A 19426-nucleotide genomic window follows, 5' to 3' on the forward strand; every position below is an offset into this window, starting at 1 on the left:
GCATTTTGAAGCTCTGGACATACTATAATGTCATGTTTTTTTTTTTTTTTGGTTCTTTGGACATACAATGCTTTTACCATGATCAACGTGCTTTTCTACAGTGTTTTTGGGCATATTTGGGCATATTTTCTTCATGTTTACTTATTTGACATACTTGACATAAATAGGCTTGGCTAAGTGATTAAAAAGATATAATGGAAAATACGCTATGATGATAATGATTTGATGATAACATTGGTGCGTGTAATGCAGTGAATTACCTTCACCTACTATTAATTAGTTTGCCTATTTACCCATCATCTCTTGTTAAAAGTTTCAATAAGAGAATCAGCTGGTTATTTGGAATCTATTACTGTAACAGTAATTTATTAATTTAAATTTAAAATCTTAATATGACATGCAGCAAGAGTGCGGCGGCTGGGATGTGAACCAGCGTTAAATGGTTTAAAATGCAATTGAAGGCAATGTACTTAACCATTGGACTGTCATAACATTGCTGTTTCAAAGAATATTTACAGTATATAAAATATATCTCCCTAATTTAAATTAGAAAAACTCAAGACTACGATAACTTTTTCATTACTTAAGATCAATTATACATAAATATGCTGGTGTCTTAAATAGGTGACGATTCAAATAACTGGCCAATATGGTAAATTGGTGTATTTTAAGAGAGAAGCAGTTTTACAAACAGACCATATAGACCATACCGCCCCTACGGAGCACTCAAAAAGGGCGAAGGCAAGCATCCAAGACAAAGTTTTCTGTGGTTTGCAGAGATGTACAATGGCAAAAAAATGTTCTGTCGACTGGGCTGTTTTGACCTCATTCTTTGAATTCACCAGTAGTTATTCAGGGTTAGAGTTAGAACAGTTAAGTGTAGAACAAAAAGCCATTTGACTTACGGCTGCACGTTCCCTGTTCGACTGCCAGCCAGGCCTCACTTGTGCATACGTATTTGATGTCTGGACCTGATGTTTTGTAACCAGGTTCACAAGTGAAATGTATCACATGTCCGCCTTGGTACTCTGCTCTTTTGGTTTCCTCTGAAACGTGGGCATGAGGAACATCCGGAAGGGTTGGACATGCTAACAAACGACAGAGGACAAGAAGAGGAGATAACACACGATGTCACATATGATCAGAGTTGGAAGAAGTATTCAGATCTCTTACTTAAGTAAAAGTACTAATACCACACTGTGAAATTACTCCACTACAAGTAAAAGTCCTGCATTCAAAGCTTATTGAAGTAAAACTTCAAAAGTAACAGCATCAAAATGTACTTAAAGTATCAAAAGTAAAAGTCCTTTTTATGCAAAATGGACCCACTCAGAATGTTTTGTGTATTCTAAATATATTATTATTGATGCATTTATGGAAGCAGCATTGTAATGCTGTCTGGTGTGGCTATTTTTGTATTTTTTTATTTTTATGTTAAATCTTGACCTGAAAAGTAACTAAAGCTGTCAGCTAAATGTAGTGGAGGAAAAAAGTACAATATTTGCCTCAAAATGTAGTGGAGTAGAAGTATAAAGTTCCATAAAATGGAAATACTCAAGTAAAGTGTGTATTTCCTGTTCAATCACCCAGTGACTTGCGGCTGCACGTTCCCTGTTCGATTGCCAGCCAGCCCTCACTCGAGCATACATATCTGATGGTCGTTCCTGATGTGGTGTAACCAGGTTCACAAGTGAAATGTATCATATGTCCGCCTTGGTACTCTGCTCTTTTGGTCTCCTCTGAAACGTGGGCATGAGGAACATCCGGGAGAGTTGGACATGCTAACAAACAACGACAACCAGAAACCAATAACCACAACACTGAAAGCAATAAAACATTTAAATATTGCTGACAACATAAAAAAAGACATGCAAAGTGTTAAATATGAAATAAAATAATCTGTTATTCTGTCTCTGTTTTCTGTCTCTGTGCATGGGGGTCACTATCTGATTGACTAGGTCACTATCTATGCATGCGTAATTCACTAACTGTGTGTGTGCCCTCTCTCTATGCATTTATAGATTGATCATGTCAGATGCTTTTGATACAATGATCATGGGCTAATATTGTTTTAAAACTATGATTACTCTAGATACATCAAAACTAAATAAATGTATTCCATCTGCTTAAACTTAGTAAGATTATATCATCAGAAAAATACATATTTTATGTTTTGTATGTTATGTGAACATTGCAAAATCTGTGTTCCCACCAATATCTCTACAAGTCATAACAAGGTGGTGTTGAATGTGTTGGTAACAGGTCAGGTCATGGACATGGTGTGCTGAGCAGAAGAGATAACTGTCTTCTCTGCCTGGTGACATGTCGTGTCCACAATATTGATTAAAACTGACGAATCAACGGTTCGAGAGGGACACACCTTCTGGAGAGTTCTACCCACATTCTTAGTAAACCCTCTGTTAGGTTATAAAAGAGGGTTAAAGGGACAGAAAGGGGGTCCAGACATCATGAACTGATCTGCCTTTTTTGTGTAAATCAGGGAAGTGATGTTTGAACCCAGAGACTGTATCTGCACATTTATTGACGTATTGTATTAAAATTATGTGAAACTGAGAACTTGGACGTCTCCTGCTCATCATACCCCATCGAACGATCTGCGCAGAGAAATAGGTGAGAGGATTTACTGTTGGAGTCAGATAATTTAATTTTAAAGGTTTCCTCAATGCATTTCTCAACAAAAGGAACAATTAACTCAAGGGACATGGCAGTATGCTGTCGTAGACCACATGACCTGGTCTCTGCCCGAACTGCAGTACTTTTAAACTTGTGAAAATGAACCCTTATATTGTCTTAACTAAACTGTTTCAGTGGTATTGTCCAATTTACTTTATTTTTTAAAATATATTTATTCCAATAAATCAATCAATTTTTCTTTTTTAGTTTTTTGAGTTATTCATAAGTAAAAAGTGTGAATATTTTCCCAACTTACTTTTTTAAGTGCTAAAATAAATTTTTTTGGACTTCAACATAAATTGATTTGACTAAACTCAGTTTAAACGTGTGTATCAGACGTAAAACGTCACGACCCGCCCACCTGCAGCTAACGTACGGAAGAAAGCCCGGGCAGGCCTCACTGTGGCTTGTTCCTGAACAGAACACCCCTTTCTTCACGGAGGAAAACACTTTACCGAACTCATGTAAGTAACAATTTATATTGTTAAACGTCAGATTTTGCCAGAATTTAAATTTGCAATTTGCAAAAGCATGGTTCAATTTCGTTTGTTACTTTTCCCGTCGGCGACAGGCCGTCGCTGACCGCCATTTCACATGACGCTCAACGTTACCTCGAACAGGTCATTAACTTAAACCAAACACTGTTTATACCTGTGCAGTTTATAATTAGGGTTTTCTTTGCGTGGTAGTTTAATATTTTAAAGATATAGTGACTTATACAAAAAACTATCGGCGATTCGATGACGTCTAGGCTGCCGCGTGCGCGCGCGCGCACACACACACGATGGTACTGGCAGGCGAGGGATAATCGTTTGGTGGAGCTGAATGTGGTGTGTTTTTTTTAAAATAATCTCCAGTCCTCTCTGGTGCCGAATCTCCGAGACCCTGGCGTAATGTTGATGTGAAGTTGTGATTATCTGTATCTGTGTGTATATTGTGTGTGTGCACGTGTGTGTATGTGCGGTGTAACCATAAGCTACAGAGAAGGCAGGTGGAGGGGCTGACTGACAGAGATGAGAAATAGTGAAACCTGTTCATTTTTATTCTTTCTGTAAGTGGCTGGTCTAATGGGAAACACTGAGGATGCTGTATGGTATTTTTGTAGGCTAGCAGGTTAGCATCATTCTGACTCCATTTGCCAGGAAGTCAGTTGGGTTTTTACGTCATATTTTGGATATTGCCTTAGGAAAGAAGCTGTTTCTGTCATATAAATTATTATTTTATGTCTTGTTCAGCATAATCTTCACAAATATTAATATAACATATTAGGGTGTAAAAAACAGATATTACGGCTCTCATTAAGCTTACATATCCAAGGGGTTAGAGATGAACCATAAGTCTCTCTCTCTCTCTCTCTCTCTCTCTCTCTCTCTCTCTCTCTAAATTTCTGGTGGTTCTATTCAGGTTTTATGCAAATTAAAAATGCCAATAAAAAGCATGTGGCTGGAAATGCTTTTATTGTATCAAGTTTAATGTACAAGATCTCAAATTACAATTCAAAAGTTTTCAAAATGGTCTTCACAAAAGTAATCTTTATCTTAATAAGTCACACAACTTGTCTTGTATATACAATTAGAGGGTATTTTTTGTTTTTTTAATTCCTGTTTTTGTATCTCAAAGGGAACTGCAGAGAGCATTGTTCACGAGGACCTGAGAATGAGGAACATGAGCATCTACATCTGTTGTGAGCCAAATACAGTAGGAATCGTCATCGAGGGAGTACCGGTTCTTACTCACGTTGGAAACCTGGCCAGAGCATGCTGCCTACTCCTGGGGTTGACATATGCACTTAATCTTGAGTATCCATCCAAACTTTCCAAAACATTTGAGGTGTTTCAAAGACTTTTTGTGGGTCTCGCCACACTGCGTCCAAAACCGACCCCCAAATTCATAACTCTGAAAAACAAGCTTCTAGCTTAGGCAGTGAGCCATGACTGTCAGCTTGCACTTATGAACAGCTATTTTCTTCTTTCTTCCACGCAGATATGTGATTATACCCTGCGTCACCACAGGCTTTCTTCTTTCTTTCTGTCTGTTCAAAGTCATTATACATTGTTCATTGAGTGGAATTCTTCAGAATGTTGTAACGGTTTGTCCTGATCAGGTTTTCCACAAAGCTACAGGTCATTTATACACACTAAATTGTCCCACTGTGAAGCTGCAACTGGTCAAAAGGTGGGATCTGTGAGTTGTTTATGTGATGTACACAGTAAAAAGAAAAAAGTACTCTTGAATGTTCTTTTGCAGCACATAATAATCTAAGGCCATGCATTTGTGTATGCACTAATACTGATGTTCTTAACTGTTAACATAGTGCATCGCATTGCCACTGTTTAGATAAGTTGTTTTTATATTATGTACACGGTAAACAAACAACAACAAATACTGCTGTGAAGGCGTTCAAATGTTTTAATATGTACACAGTAAAATATATATCTGCAGGTCTTTTTATTATGGTTTATACGCACAAGCTACAGCTGGCCAGAAGGAGGGATCTGTGAGTTGTTTAGGTTAAAATGTTTCAACATATGCATACTGTGAAGATGTTCTGCTTGTGAATTGTTACAGAAGTACAGGTAATCTAAATGTTGATTTGTCTTAGCAAGACACTGTACTGTGAATGTTCTAAGTAAAACTTGAGATGCTGAGGTCATGCATTCTTTTATGCACTAAATACTGATGTTCTTTACTGTCCATCTTATTGACACAGTTTGGATATGGCTTGTGAAAATGTTTTAATATGTGTATGGTTAAAAAAAGAAAAATACTGTGAAGCTGTTCAGCACTTTAAAAAGTTGAGGTCTTGCATTCTGTGCACTAAATATGGATGTTAACTTTACTGTCCAGCTCATTGCCACTATTAATTTATATGGTAATGATTTAATAAAGGTTGGAATTTTACATGTCTTGTATTTTTTTATTATTATTATCCTAACTAATTATTTGAAGAAGTTTCTATTTTGAAAACAAAGAGGGTGAATTGGTCAAAATTAATAAAATAGAGTACAAAAAATATTTTTTTTCATTTAAATATTACTTATTTTAATTAAGTCTTGTGTGTATAATATGTTGATGTTTTTTTCATTGAGTTTACTCAATTTCTTGGCTTTTTCTGTAAATGCAACTTAATTTTTTTGCTTAACTCGAAATGCATATTATTAAGTTCACTTTACTCAAAATACCAATTAGTTGACTAAACTTACAAAAAGTGGTTGGAAAATGTTGCCTTATTTTTATTGAGTTAGATTTAGGCAACAGTTTTTACAGTGTACACCACTTGTCCTAAGGGTCAAAAATGCCCCAAATCTGTTTTGCATGAAGAAACAACCTGTCACCCATCACAACCGTTGTGAATATCTAGGGTTTTCCCTCTTACGTGCAGAAAAACAGTGCTTAATCAGTGGAATCCACTCATTTTTATTAACACACCTGTCAAAATTGGTTTACTGTTTTACTAAAGTAGGGGTTTCTTTTTTTTTTTTATTATTTATATTACTGAAGTTTGGTGCTGCAAAATCATTCATTCAGTGTTAAGAGTTTTATCAGAAGATCAGAATGAAATAGCTTCATTTATACAAATATCATTTTGAGACAACAGTTATGCCTCCCACACATATGCACTAATAATTCTTGTAATAAGGAAAAAAAATACAAAATCAAAACATCCAATGTACAAAGTATTTTCTCTCTGCATGGAGTACACTCTGTTAAACCTAAACCCAGTCTGTTTTCCCACAAAGCTAAATCACTCAGTAATTTAAAGATACTACTCACCAATCTGTGATAAAGAGACTTCCACGTTTCCCCACAGTTGGAGAAGCAGAAGAAATACGGACAGTCTCATGGCACTTTGACAATCGCTGTACTCTAAGTGGACTTGCTCTGTGTCTGAGTCCTCAAGAAGCAATGAAGTTCACAACATGGACTGCCTGGTTATATTGTACAATCCATGCCACATTGCAACACACCAACATGCAGTGTTTGCATTTCTGGGTATTCCCAGAAGTGTGTACAGATAGAGTCATATGTGTGTACAGCATATTTGTTCAGGATCCCATTAACTAGTTCATAAAAAGCTGAATACATTCTCATGTTTAAGTCTGTTCAATTAATTACAGTCATAAATAACCATTTAATGCTGCATTAAATGGTTATTTATAGTTGAACAACTATGTTGTGACTTAACTTGGGTGTTGACATGCCTTAACTAAGGACTCCCCTTCACTTGACATAACTCATCATATTACTTGACTTGCGAAGACAAAATTACTTGAGACTTGCTTGTGACTTGGAACTGATGCTACAGCTCTCTCTGTGTCTGAGGGGCCAAAACTGCCCAGCTGTCATCACTCTTTTTAGAGTACGGAGTTGATGAACAGCTCTGGAAAGTTCTGGTTTTCTCTTCAGAGGGCTGAGCATGAATTAAAATGTCTTGCATCCCTGACTGAAAAGAACACTGGTCAAATTATCCAGCAGAAGATAAAGTACAAAGCAATTCCTGGTCTATTAACGGGAGATGGGAAGTCAGGGGCTGTTACCTCTAACTCTCAGTTGGAGAAAAAGGACGTGGCTTTCTTGCTAGCTGTTTGAACTTTGTGGAGGAGAAAATCATTTTGCACTCTCAGTGACTCTAGCTCCCTTTCTAAAGCAGCCTTGCTCTGAGAAGCAAGGTTGGATGGTCTGTGGAGATTCTGGGTCTGTGGATTTTACCAAAGGGCCTTTTAATGCAGCCTGCGTATCACACCTTAGTCAGGATTCTAGCTCTTACCCACACTCAATGAAATCCCTCAAATTGCTTTTACTACAGTTATGAATATATATATTATGAAGGAGTTCAGACCATAGACTGTATATAAATAATGGACGTAGTCACCGTGACGTCACCCATTGGTTTGTGGCCCATTGGAAGCCTCGAGTTACACTCGTCGCCATCTTGCGTCGCCATCTTGTTCCCGATACGCGGAGCAGACCATAATTGGACTGTCGCGGAGCACGAGGGATCTGACGACACTGACGACAGCCTCTCTACACCGGCAACCCGACTGAGAGAAGCCGCTGCTAATTCATGTTAGCATTAATTGGAGCATTAACTGGGATGTTAGTTTTGGCTAGCAAAAAAACAAAAACAAAATGTATCTTTCTTACCTCAGAAAACTGAGCAGCGACTCCTTGGAGTGTCTGTTAGTCCAACCAAACACTGAACAAGACATTTTTACTGAACAAAACGTTCAAATAAACTGTCATTAAGTGAAAATACATTGTGAAAGGGTCAAAGTTAAGTTAAACGTCCTCTTTTCTATCTATATAACATTATATATAACTTTATTGACTCGTTGTCGTGGATACGCATTGCTCTGCTTCTCTCCTGATGACGGCTCTCCTTGTTAGTCACCTGTCAATCAAAGCTAGCCACGCCCCAAATCATACTATTCTTTATCTTCTATTTTCTTCTAAATGGGGTCATTATTAGAACTATTGACATCAAATTGTCTTGAAGATGATTTTTTACTAGCGATTGAGACCATATTGTTGTCCTGAAAAAAATTTCTGAGGTAATAAATCAAGTGAGAAGTTTTCAAATTTTGCACTGAAAAGAATGGGCAGATTTTTTTTGCAGCCAAACTTAGCGCCCCCTGCTGGAATTTTCAGTGGATTGCAGGCTTAATGCACTTCCTGGTTGGCCTCCATGCTCAGACACGAGATTGCCGTCTGGTTCAGACTAAAGCTTGCAGCACACACTTACTCGACGGCGTCCATCTTTAATTTGGCTTTTTTTTAACTTTCTTATGTGAAAGGTAAAATTGTGAATGTGAAATTGGATTCTGCACTAATTCGACTGGATTATTTTCAGAAAAAGGATTTTTTTATGTCAAGACATACACTCTTTTTTCTCTCTCAGTAGGTATCAAGTTTGCATGTACACTATATGCTGTTTGGAGTGGCAAAATATGGATGTTTGAACTATTCTTTTACTCTTTAAAAAAAAATCTATTTTCAACTCTCCGCTGCAGATGTGTCCTGCAGACTTGTTTGGTTATGTGATAATAAACATATTACAAATCAAAATCTAATTTGTAATCTTATTTCTGTTTCCTTCCAAACAAAAAATATGTTTGTGTGTTTTATGTTTTTATTTTTTTTAACCAAACAATATTATTGTCCATTCTTGATATTCTTTGAGCTGCTTAACTTTCTCTCTCCTTATACCCCTTGGCAGCTTTGAAGTGTCCCCCAGGGAAAACATACCCTGAGTCACATGTACCATTTTATCGCATACACAAAGGTTTTTTTTTTTTTTTTGTTTTTTTTTTACTGTAGATCATTGTAAATATATACAACGAAACAACAACTCTAACAACAACTGATTTAAAATGGTCCAAAAGCATCACATGAAAAAGTCAAAGGGAGGCAAATATTTTTGTACTTTTGTACATTTGACGCATATCAAAGCGTATTTGTTTCATTGTGTACCGTATGTGTAAATGTGTCACAAGACGATAATTATTTGTCTTTTCTGTGCTGCAGCAGACACTCATGCAGCAGTTGGAATGCTGTTACTGGATTTTTTTGTGCAGCACTGCAGTGTAGTCAGTTTAGTCTGTGTTGTCATTACTACGGCACAGGCATGGATAATGATAAATCTGAATAATTGCTACTGCCCTGACAAGCGCTGCATGTAGAAGGATTGTTCCTATGTGTGTGTGTGTGTTTGCATTTGCCATTATAAGTGAGTGTATGGGCAAGAAAATGTGTGTGCGTGTCTTTTCCCTGCTCTGTATAAAGTAATAAGGGTGAAAAAATAACACTGCCTTATTATAGCATATTTGTGCATATTCATGCCTATGTGTGTGCATGTGTCCCTACCTGGCTGTGAGAGTGTGAATTAGAATCCCAATATAGTTCAGGCTCATTAAAAGTTTCCACCGCTGTTGGCAGACTCCTGTTCTTCCCATCCAGTTATCAGCCAAGCACGGAGAGCTGTGTCTGCATGGAAAAGTACGATAATACCCTGATGATGATGATGATGATGATAATCAGTGGTCCCTAGTGTCTGTACCTACATCCCCCAAGCTTTCCACTGTATCACCATCCAATCAGGAGCTGATTTCCATCTAGGATTCCTGATGATTGCAGCTAACTAGCTGAGTGTGGTGGAAAACTTTTTGTCCTATTTTGTCCTTCAGATTTATCCTAAAATTATCCTAAAACTCCCTTTCCTGGGTATTTTTTGGTGGTATGTTAACCATGTCGCGTTGTTCCTGCTCATGTGAATCAAACTTTGATTGCAATCTAAATTGCTATTTCCATTATGCTACTATAGTACGATAAGTATGTAGTAAAAAACATTGATTGCAAAGTAAATATGACCCAGGAGTTTCATCTGGAAGCTTTAAATCTATCAAATGCAGATTTTTTTGCTATGCAGTTCAACATTATACACTGACCCTGGTGGTTGTCTTGTTCAAGGGCTGCAATAATTATTTATTCTAAAATTCTGATAGTCATCTAAACTTGTGAACTCCGAAACCCACACAAGTGGTGCTCAGGTTCAAGACATATCAAACCCTTACATATTTGATTCCCCCATAAGAGGGATAGAACTATTGTTGCTCCTATTTACAACAGTCAGTTGCAGAACTTGTATGGAAAATGACATGACACATGACAAGACTGTCACCAAGAGGTTAAAGACTACATACCACTGAGAGAGACCTAGCACAGAGTCTTTTCCTAGACTGCAAACTGCATGCTGAGATTTTTCTTCGGCCACTTGAGGGCAGCGATGCAAGCACAAAACACAACATTGTTGCCTCACAGTTCAAAGCCCACCTCTCTGCCAACAACCTTTAAGCATCATTCCAGTCTGGTTTATTATAGAAGCCACCTTTTGCTTTGATGGTCTCAAACACATTAAGAAGGCAAGAAATTCCACAAATTATCTCTTGACAAGGCACACCTGTTAAGTGAAAACCATTCCAGGTGATCAGCTCATGAATCTGACTGAGAATAACAGAAGTGTGCAAAACTGTCATCAAAGCACAAGGTGGCTACTTTAAAGACTACATTATTCCATATGTGTTCTTTCATAGATTAGATGTCCTCAGTATTAATCTACAATGTTGAAATGTTAATTTTTATGTTAATGAACAAAACATTCTAATAAACTGTCATCAAGTGAAAATGCAGTGAAAGGCTCAAAGTTATGAGACCAAACCAGTAAGCGTTCCCATTTTATATGTTTAGAACGTTATTTATAACTTTATTAACACGTTGCCGTGGATACGCATTGTTCTGCTTCTCTCCTGATGATGGCTCGCCTTGTTAGTGACCTGTCAATCAAAGGTAGCCACGCCCCAAATCATGTGATTCTTTATCTTCTATTTTCTTCTAAATGGGGCCATTATTTACACTATTAACATCAAATTGTCTTGAAGATTTTTTACTAGTGATTGAGACCATAGTGTTGTCCTAAAAAAATTCTGAGGTAATAAATCAAGTGAGAAGTTTTCTCATTTTGTACTGAAATGAATGGACCAAAATGCTTCTGCAGCCGCCGTCAGCACCCCCTGCTGGAATTTATAGTGGAATGCAGCTAAAGGCACTTCCTGGTTTGCCTCCCTGCTCAGACCCGGAGGTTACCGCCTGCTTTGGACGTGATCCTCCTTTTTTGCCTGGAAACCTAATCATCGAGTGAGAATACGACATCCATACATGTGGTGAGTGGATGGATAATATTGCTCATACTATGAAATAGTAGCTTATTTTTCTGAGTGTGCTTGAGGCAACGTGTGATTGTAATGCAAGAGCGAAAGTGGAAGACAATGTTGGTGGATGTACACTGAATGGTTTGGGGCTGAAATACATTTCTGATCTTCTGCTTAGCTACGAACCACCCAGAACTCTCAGATCATCTGGGTGTGGTCTGCTCTGTGTTCCCAGACTCAGAACTAAGCATGGAGAGCCAGTGTTCAGTTTTTATGCTCCACATTTCTGGAACAAACTCCCAGAAAACTGCAGATTGTTTCAGCTCTCAACTCTTTTAAATCAAGACTAAAGACTTTTCTGTTTGCCACTGCCTATACTGCACTGTAATTTTTTTATTTAAAAAATATATTTTATCAGCTCGCTTTCAATTTCAAAATTTTATATTTGATTGTACTTTTATATTTTTTCCTAAATATTTTATCTGCTTGTTTTTAGGTTTAAATTCTCATATTTGAATGTCATTTCATATCTCTCTTTTAAATGCTTTTAATGTTTTGTGTAAAATACTTTGGATTGCCCTGTTGTTAAAAGGGGCTATGCGTGTAAACTTGCCCTGCCTTGCCTATATGTATTTTCAATAAAATAATGCTCTTTTTGTTATTGCTTTCAAGTCCCTTCAACCTCTCAGCAATGTCAGCAGTGGACACTTTACGCCAGGCGAGTTGGAGGTGACGAATACTTACCAAGCAAAGAGATGTTCACAGCATAGAGAAAAGAAATAAGCAAGAATAGAAAGAAAAGAGGCTGGAGGGAAGAGTGTGGTGAGAGTGAGTGTGGGACACTGTAGAGGATTAGAGCTGGCCTCCCACTGTGACTGTTAACCAGACAACAACAGAGGCAGTCAATTACTGAGAAATCACACACAGCATCGGGGCATAGGGTGGCCATTCGTCCGGCTTTAGGCCGGACAGTCCGGCTTTTAAATGCCTTGTCCGGCTGCAGGCGCAGCCTTAAGCTGCCTCCTTTTCAGAAAATGACAAAAAGGGTCCGCCTTTTGACACGTTAAACTAACAAGTTATACTTGTAATACTTGTTGGCTAAAAATGTGTGTCAAAGAAGCTGTGTCAAAATAACTAATTTCATTTGTTACATTTTCGTGTTGTGACCTATCAACACATGGCTCATTTGAATATTCAAATGAGCCATGTGTTGAAACGCCACAACATAGCCAGTTGCTACCACCAGACTGTCAATCAAGCTCTCAGCGACTGAAAGTCTGAAAATGCCAAAGCGAAAGACCTTCTTTAACCCAGAATGGGCAAGAGAACACGGGTTTGTTACAAAAAGTAAGAGGGAGTTTCATATTTTTTAGTACATAATGTTATTAGCAAAGGCAAAGCAGCTATCAAGAGACATGCTAGCACTGACCAGCAGCTTATCGGAGTACAACTCTTAACGCTTAAAACCATATCACACCAAACAAATATCTGCTTGCTTGTCCCGTGTATGCAAAGTGTCCTCCTTTTTGTTGTGAAGGAAATGGCCACCCTATTGAGGCAATGTCCATCTGCAGGAATGGGGTGAGGGTTTAGTCTTAGTCTTAACTTCTGCTTTGGGTCCATGTCGTGCCCCTGAATGATTAATCTTCAACCCAACTCTCAGCCAAAACACCCTGATATCGTCACAACCCAGCCACTCCTCCACCACCTACCTGCCCCGTTCCTGTGAAAGACCCGTCAGGAGGTCCAGTGGAATACCTCAACTTTAAGGATGTGTTCAGCAAGGCCGTTGCCTGTACTACCTTTCAGCTCCTGAGAGAGAGGTCATTGAGACTTACATTAATATGCGCATTTCCATTAGATACTTTTCTCTCTAGTGAGCCGCTATCGGTGTGGCTTGCGAGAGAGGATCCGCCCAACTTCGCCGGTAAGCGGCTCAGAAAGTACCTGCCTCGGGTCGGTACTTTCTGAGCTGCTACTAACTAGTCGACGCTGATTGGATATGGTTAAGGCGGGATATGATGTGAGTAGAACTCGACACAACCACAACATAACAGTGCAATTTTAGAAATTTTTAAGAAATAAGCAGAGCAGACTGAGACGAGAGAATCAAGAACAAGAAACCAAAGACGAGAAGACGATGTTGATGTCTCAACTGTTTGGACTTACAGCGTCGGTCTGTTGTCAGCGTCGCGTCATTGATGTCACGATCAAACTTGTCGCTGAATATTTAAGTATTATAATTATAAAGTATTATAATTTAATCGAACTCCGTTGGTTAGCCGCTGCAAAAGTACCTGTATGGGAACAGAGGCCAAGGGGAACTAACTAGTGGGCGGAGCCAAAGCCCTCAGCCGTTTTCCACAAAAAGTACTCAGTGGAAACACGCCTAATGACTTTTTGGCTTCGGTCATCCTCCGTCCTTCTTCTTCAACGGCAGGGCCCGGGTTTTTCCTTTCCGCCAGTGTCATGGAGAGGTCATGGGTTCCTGCCCGGCACATTAAAGTCCCTAAACTCATCGCAGACTTCCACCAACAGTGGCGGGTCAGCCTTCCATGACCATCAATTACACCTGGTGGGGAAACCCACTCAGGTCCTCCGTCTGAATCCCTGGATGAAAAGGGATCTCCCTCTAATTTAACAATATACCCACAGATACTTACATGAACATATAACTCTAAAAACAATTTGTCTCTTGGGTTATACTGTATGCAAGTCAAACTACAGAGCAAAATTACACTCTGATTGAACCAATCTACAGTGCATTACAGTAATTAGTGCCACTTATCTAATAGAGAGGGGAATAAGATATACTCTATCACACATTTACATGAGCAGATGGATAGCAATTAAGGCAGATCCTACAGAAGAACTCGGCAGGAGAACAGTCTGGCCTAAGTAAATTCTCCCCATGCAGCTTTGATGTGTCTAAAGGCTAACATTACAGTTACTTCTGTTCAACTGCAGAGAAATGGAAGAAGAGAATATGTCTGTCGCTTTTTACTTGTTACCATGTTGGCTTCTTCACTGGTTGTTTTTTGTGATCAATTTTTTTTTTTGGGGCATTTTTTTGCTTTATTGAAAGTGATAGATAGAAAGGGGGAGACAGAGGGGAGGACATGCGGCAAAGGGACCTCAGGCCGGATACGAACCCGGGTCCGCCACAGGAAGGACTCAAGCCTTAATGGTACACGCTCTACCAGTGTGAGCCACCGGAACGCCCCGTGATCAATTTTTTTTAATTGATTTTTCCATTTAGTTTAAAACAAACAAACAAGCAGGTGTGGCAAGCATCAATTGGGCAATAATAGCAGCAGCAACAAAGAAGATAAAATGGTTGTGTAGCATAACAAACAAAAAATAATAAATAAATGGCCGCGTTTCCCAGATTTGCTCTTAGCGCTTAAGAAGCTCTTAAGCGCTAAGAGCGTCTTAGGGACGCTCTTAAGAGCGCTGTGGAAGAAGGAAGTGTTTCCCAGAGTCGTTCTTAGCTTAAGAAGATCTTTCACTAAGAAGGAAGTCTTCTTAGCGACCAAACGCTCAGTGCAGCCGCATCAGGGAAAGTTATATCGGACACAAAGGAATACTAAAACCCTGCGTAATGATGAATGTGCGCTCATAACTGCAGAACACTGACGCAAGAAAAATAATAGCATAAGAAGAAAAATAACGATATAAAAATAAAGAATTGCCCATGTGTTCCTGTAGCTACATAAATAAAATAAATCATCATTACTATCACTCCTTACGTTTTCACACACATTCGGCATCTGCATATGAGTTTACAGTAGCTATAAAAACATCAACAACCCTGTGGTATTTCACAGATATGAGGGAAACTGACAGGTGTAATTGAACTCAGCTGGAACCTCATCAAGAGGGTCTCCACCTGCAAGTCTGTATAAAGGCGTTGCCGAAGTCCACGCGTGTGAGACACCATGGCTGCAATACAGCATATTCTTGCTGCGAACCAACAGCGTCGCCGTGCGCGAAGCCAGACGGTTTATATAAACGCTTATGTGCGTCAGCACTTCTCCCCACTCGACGTGCTGTCGGACCGGGCTGTCCAGTCCAAGTACCGGCTTCCTCATGAGGAGATCCACCGCCTCGTCACGCTCGTGTCACCACACGTCCAGAGGGCAACCCCAATTTTGCCCTCAGCCCGGAGGTGCAGCTCCTGGCCGCGCTGCGTTTTTATGCTGTGGGGAGCTTCCTGGAGGTGGTGGGGGACGGCACCGGCCTCAGCAAGGCATCTGTTTCACGGAGTGTGGCAGCCGTGACACCGATCCTCCTGCGCCAATTGCCTGCCAAATGCGGTTTTTTAATGTTATATCTTTTTTCCCCCTTGCTCCCCCAAATAACGCCTCGCGGTGCTGCCAGACCTCGTCCACTAATGTGGCCATCTCCTCTGCAGTAAACGAGGGTGACCTCTTGCTGCGTTTGCTGCCTGCTTTCTCCATTCTCATGTGTGTGAGTATCCACAGTGGGGCAGGGCCGGTTATTCCTACAGGCCACCAAGGCGGCTGCCTAGGGCGCCAAATTGGCAGGGGGCGCCCCCTTGTGGCGCCCTTAAGCATACATCTTTGTTTTAACAACATTGATTAACGAAACATTTTTTAAAAAGCATGGGCAATAAAACCCTCATTGAATTAAATGAACATGCCCCAACCCATATTTCGAATGAAAATGTAATATTATATTATATAAAATATGATACGTGCATGGGTGTCGTCACTCGTCATGACGATGCAGTTGCAAGTCACAAAACACTAGAACTAGATCACGCTAACGGTCGTAGCAGGTCAACTAGCAAAATGAAAAGGACCAAACTGTCTGGTGCACAGGGGCGAAAACGAAGAAAAGAGGAGGAGGAGAAGAAAGCACAGTATAGAGGTATGTATTTTCACCTCAGACATTAGTTCTAAAGTTTAATTAAAATTGTGTTTTCTTTCACTGTTCATGGTTGACGTTTCATTAGAAGCTAGCTATCACTGCATAACGTTACTCCGCTAGCATTAGCTATTTCTAGAATGCTTGTGGGCTATCGTTTAGCCTGCTAGCTTAATCCACAAGCAGTCTTTCACAGGCAACAAAATCGTTTTTTTAAAGGAAACTACCTAGTGTACCTAAAAAAAATCTCAATGTCGCCTAGGGCAGCCAATGGGCTAGAACCGGCCCTGCAGTGGGGTATATATGCGTTAATGGCTTGATTACTACTCGGATACACCTGTTAGCTGTGATCACACACACACACACACACACACACACACATAGCCTTATTGCACAGGTGTGTGGGGTGACTTAAGCGCTGATAAAGTGGTGGGTGATCGATTTGCTTGGCATCGATTGATTTATATTTCAGCACCACGGTGGTGGACAGCTCCCACTAAGAGCTTCTTAAGAAGCTTCTTTGGCGGGATCTTAAGAAGGCAGTTAAGAACGCATCTGGGAAACACCCCTATCTTAGCGCTCCTTCTTAGCCGAACCCTTCTTAAGAGCCTTCTTAAGTCCTTAAGAACGAGCGAATCTGGGAAATGCGGCCAATAACTACGGCAATACTACCAACCGAACATATCAACTATATTGAGTGTTGAAAAATAAGAAAAGGAAAAAAAAAAGTTTAAATAAATTTAAAAAATAATAATGAAAAATAGATGGACAACCCGCCCCCCCAAATTTCAAGGGGTCCACAGGCTTTGCCTCCATGAAGTACACTGATGAACATACAAACACGTATGTGAACACACATATATACACATAACAGTTCAGAGCTTTTAAACAAGCCTCAACCAATACTGCCCTCAAAACCCAACGCCTAAAGGGCCCTTGGAAGGGGGTTGGACCACTTAACTGGAGTCGAAGCTGAAAGAAACTAAAAAAAAAAAAAAAAGGGGGGGGGGGGGGGGGGGTATTCTATATTCTTCACTGGTTGTTGACACACTCCACTGTGTAGTTCTAATACAGCACCAAAAAAATTCTAAAATATTTGCCCTATTATATCCCTTTCACTGGTTGGAGGTATGTTGGGTTCCATGCAGCGGTGGAAAGTAACTTAAGTAATATATTATTAGATTATTATTATTGATGCATTTATATAAGTAGCATTTTCATTTTCTCAAGATAGGGCTCGTTTTATCTACTTAATATACTGTTGAGGTTTAATTTATAAAAATAGCTAATCACTTAAAACGTATCAATGTTTTTATGAAAAAACTTGACGTGAAAAGTAACTAAAGCTGTCAGCTAAATGTAGTGGAGTAAAAAGTACAATATCTTCTTCTAAAATGTAGTGGAGTAGAAGTATAAAGTTACATAAAATAGAAATACTCAAGTGAAGTACAAGTACCTCAAAATTGTACTTAACAGTACTTAAGTAAATGTACTTAGTTACATTCCACCACTGATGTTCACCATGATAATCTAATAATTAAATTATATTTCAATTAATTTGTTCCCCAATGAATTGGTTCATCTTAATTCAGTTTGAATTGATAATATAGGCTGATTTTCCAGTAGTAATTCATTTATTTATCAGCCACTTTCTATTCAGCCTTCTGCTGTAAAAAGTCCTCCAGAGTTAACTGCCTCTTGTCTGACTTTCCTCATATACTGACGCTGCTTGAGCATAAACATGCTGTTTTTTTTCTAAACTCTGGGAGTAGAAATGTTGCATGTCCATGGGCGAGAATGTTAACTTGACCCTCCCCCACCACTGCCTCAGCCGGAGCTGCTATGTTGATCAAAGCATCTCAATGCTGCATACAAATACGCTCACGGTCTGGCTTAGCAGCAAGCACCTGCTCAAGCACGGAAAATCAACAAGATGTTGAAAGTTCAGTGGCAGCCGAGACTTTCATGAAGGTACTTTTCAGTTCGTGGAGATAGATTCAGATTTCTCCGGGTAAAGGAAGGGGGCTGAAGATGATGAAGAGAAGTGGCTCTGAATAAAACATTACATTTACTGGGGTAGTTTTCCCCCCATGAAAAAGATTTCTTACTTTCTTTCTGCAGGGAGCCACGTGAGCTGAGCAGAGTCAGGACAGAAACAGATGCTCTAGTTTCTAGCCTTTTTAAACTCATCTTTTGCTTTTAAAACATTGATAAGTCGCCCTGAGGAAATCAATGCCTGAGTGATATTAACCTAATTCTCTCTTACAGAAAACCTCTTTGCCAAACTCCTTCTGTTCTTCAACTGTCTTACACAAGTCAAACTCCAAGCGTCTCACAGAAATCACAATTGCATGTTTCTGAGGCTGAATAAAAAGCTTGTAGTCCGTGAAACAGAATAGAGGTGTTTGATGTGAGAGATTTGGCTGAGTGAATTCAGAGCTGCTCATCTCTGACAGAGCTGTTGCTGTAGCGCCTTGCTCTCCTCCCTGGGTGATGCCGCAGTGGTAATGAAGCCTGATACTGAGCCAGGATCTGCAACTCTCAGATTACCCTGCTGTATAGCATATGGTAGCCATAACTGAGGCCCGAGTAGCATGTCACCAGCTGAACTGGGGGGAAAGGTCATGTGAATACTGGCTTTGAGCTGCTTTAGATCTGGTTGTCTTACTTATAATAAAAAAGTGAAATGGTAATGGAGTACACTTATATAGCTCTTTTATCCAAAGTGCTTTACACTACACACTGCGCTCATTCACCCATTCACACACACATTCATTCTGGTGGCTGAGGCTATCCTACATGGTGCCACCTGCCACCATTGGGCGATGAAAGCAGCATCGGGAGCAATTTGGGGTTCAGTATCTTGCTCAAGGATACTTCGACATGTAGGCTGCCATGGTCAGGGATCGAACCACCGACCTTCCAGTCAATTGGTGGTCGCTCTACCAACCGAGCCACAGCTTTGTTTTACTGATACTTGTCCTTATCGGGAAAACTCCTTAAACAGGCCAGGCAACACACAGTGTTCTAGGGCCTGTTAACGGGACAACACTCTCAGTGAAGACGACGAAATATTTTGTCAGATGTGCCTTTCGTTTCGATGGCGTCGTCGTTTTGGGGGCTTAAAAACGCCAAAA

At 39.7% G+C, this 19426-nt stretch overlaps 1 protein-coding gene across 5 annotated transcripts in view; it reads right to left on the reverse strand.

Moving 5' to 3' along the window:
* LOC131977782 (complement factor H-related protein 2-like) overlaps nucleotides 1–6623 on the reverse strand; it is a 63593-nt gene extending 56970 nt beyond the window's left edge. For 2 of the 5 annotated variants that reach the window (XM_059341217.1, XM_059341213.1), the window contains exon 1: nucleotides 6469–6553. In XM_059341217.1, coding sequence (XP_059197200.1) covers nucleotides 6469–6538 — 70 coding nt within the window. In that variant the 5' untranslated portion in view covers nucleotides 6539–6553. Of the gene's footprint in view, nucleotides 1–1586; nucleotides 1782–6468 lie in introns of all 5 variants that reach the window. The other 3 variants (XM_059341219.1, XM_059341218.1, XM_059341216.1) reach the window with 3 other exon arrangements.
* Nucleotides 6624–19426: the final 12803 nt, after the last annotated feature.

This window comes from Centropristis striata, chromosome 9 (genome assembly GCF_030273125.1).
Source record: "Centropristis striata isolate RG_2023a ecotype Rhode Island chromosome 9, C.striata_1.0, whole genome shotgun sequence".
Classification (NCBI taxonomy): Eukaryota; Metazoa; Chordata; class Actinopteri; order Perciformes; family Serranidae; genus Centropristis; species Centropristis striata.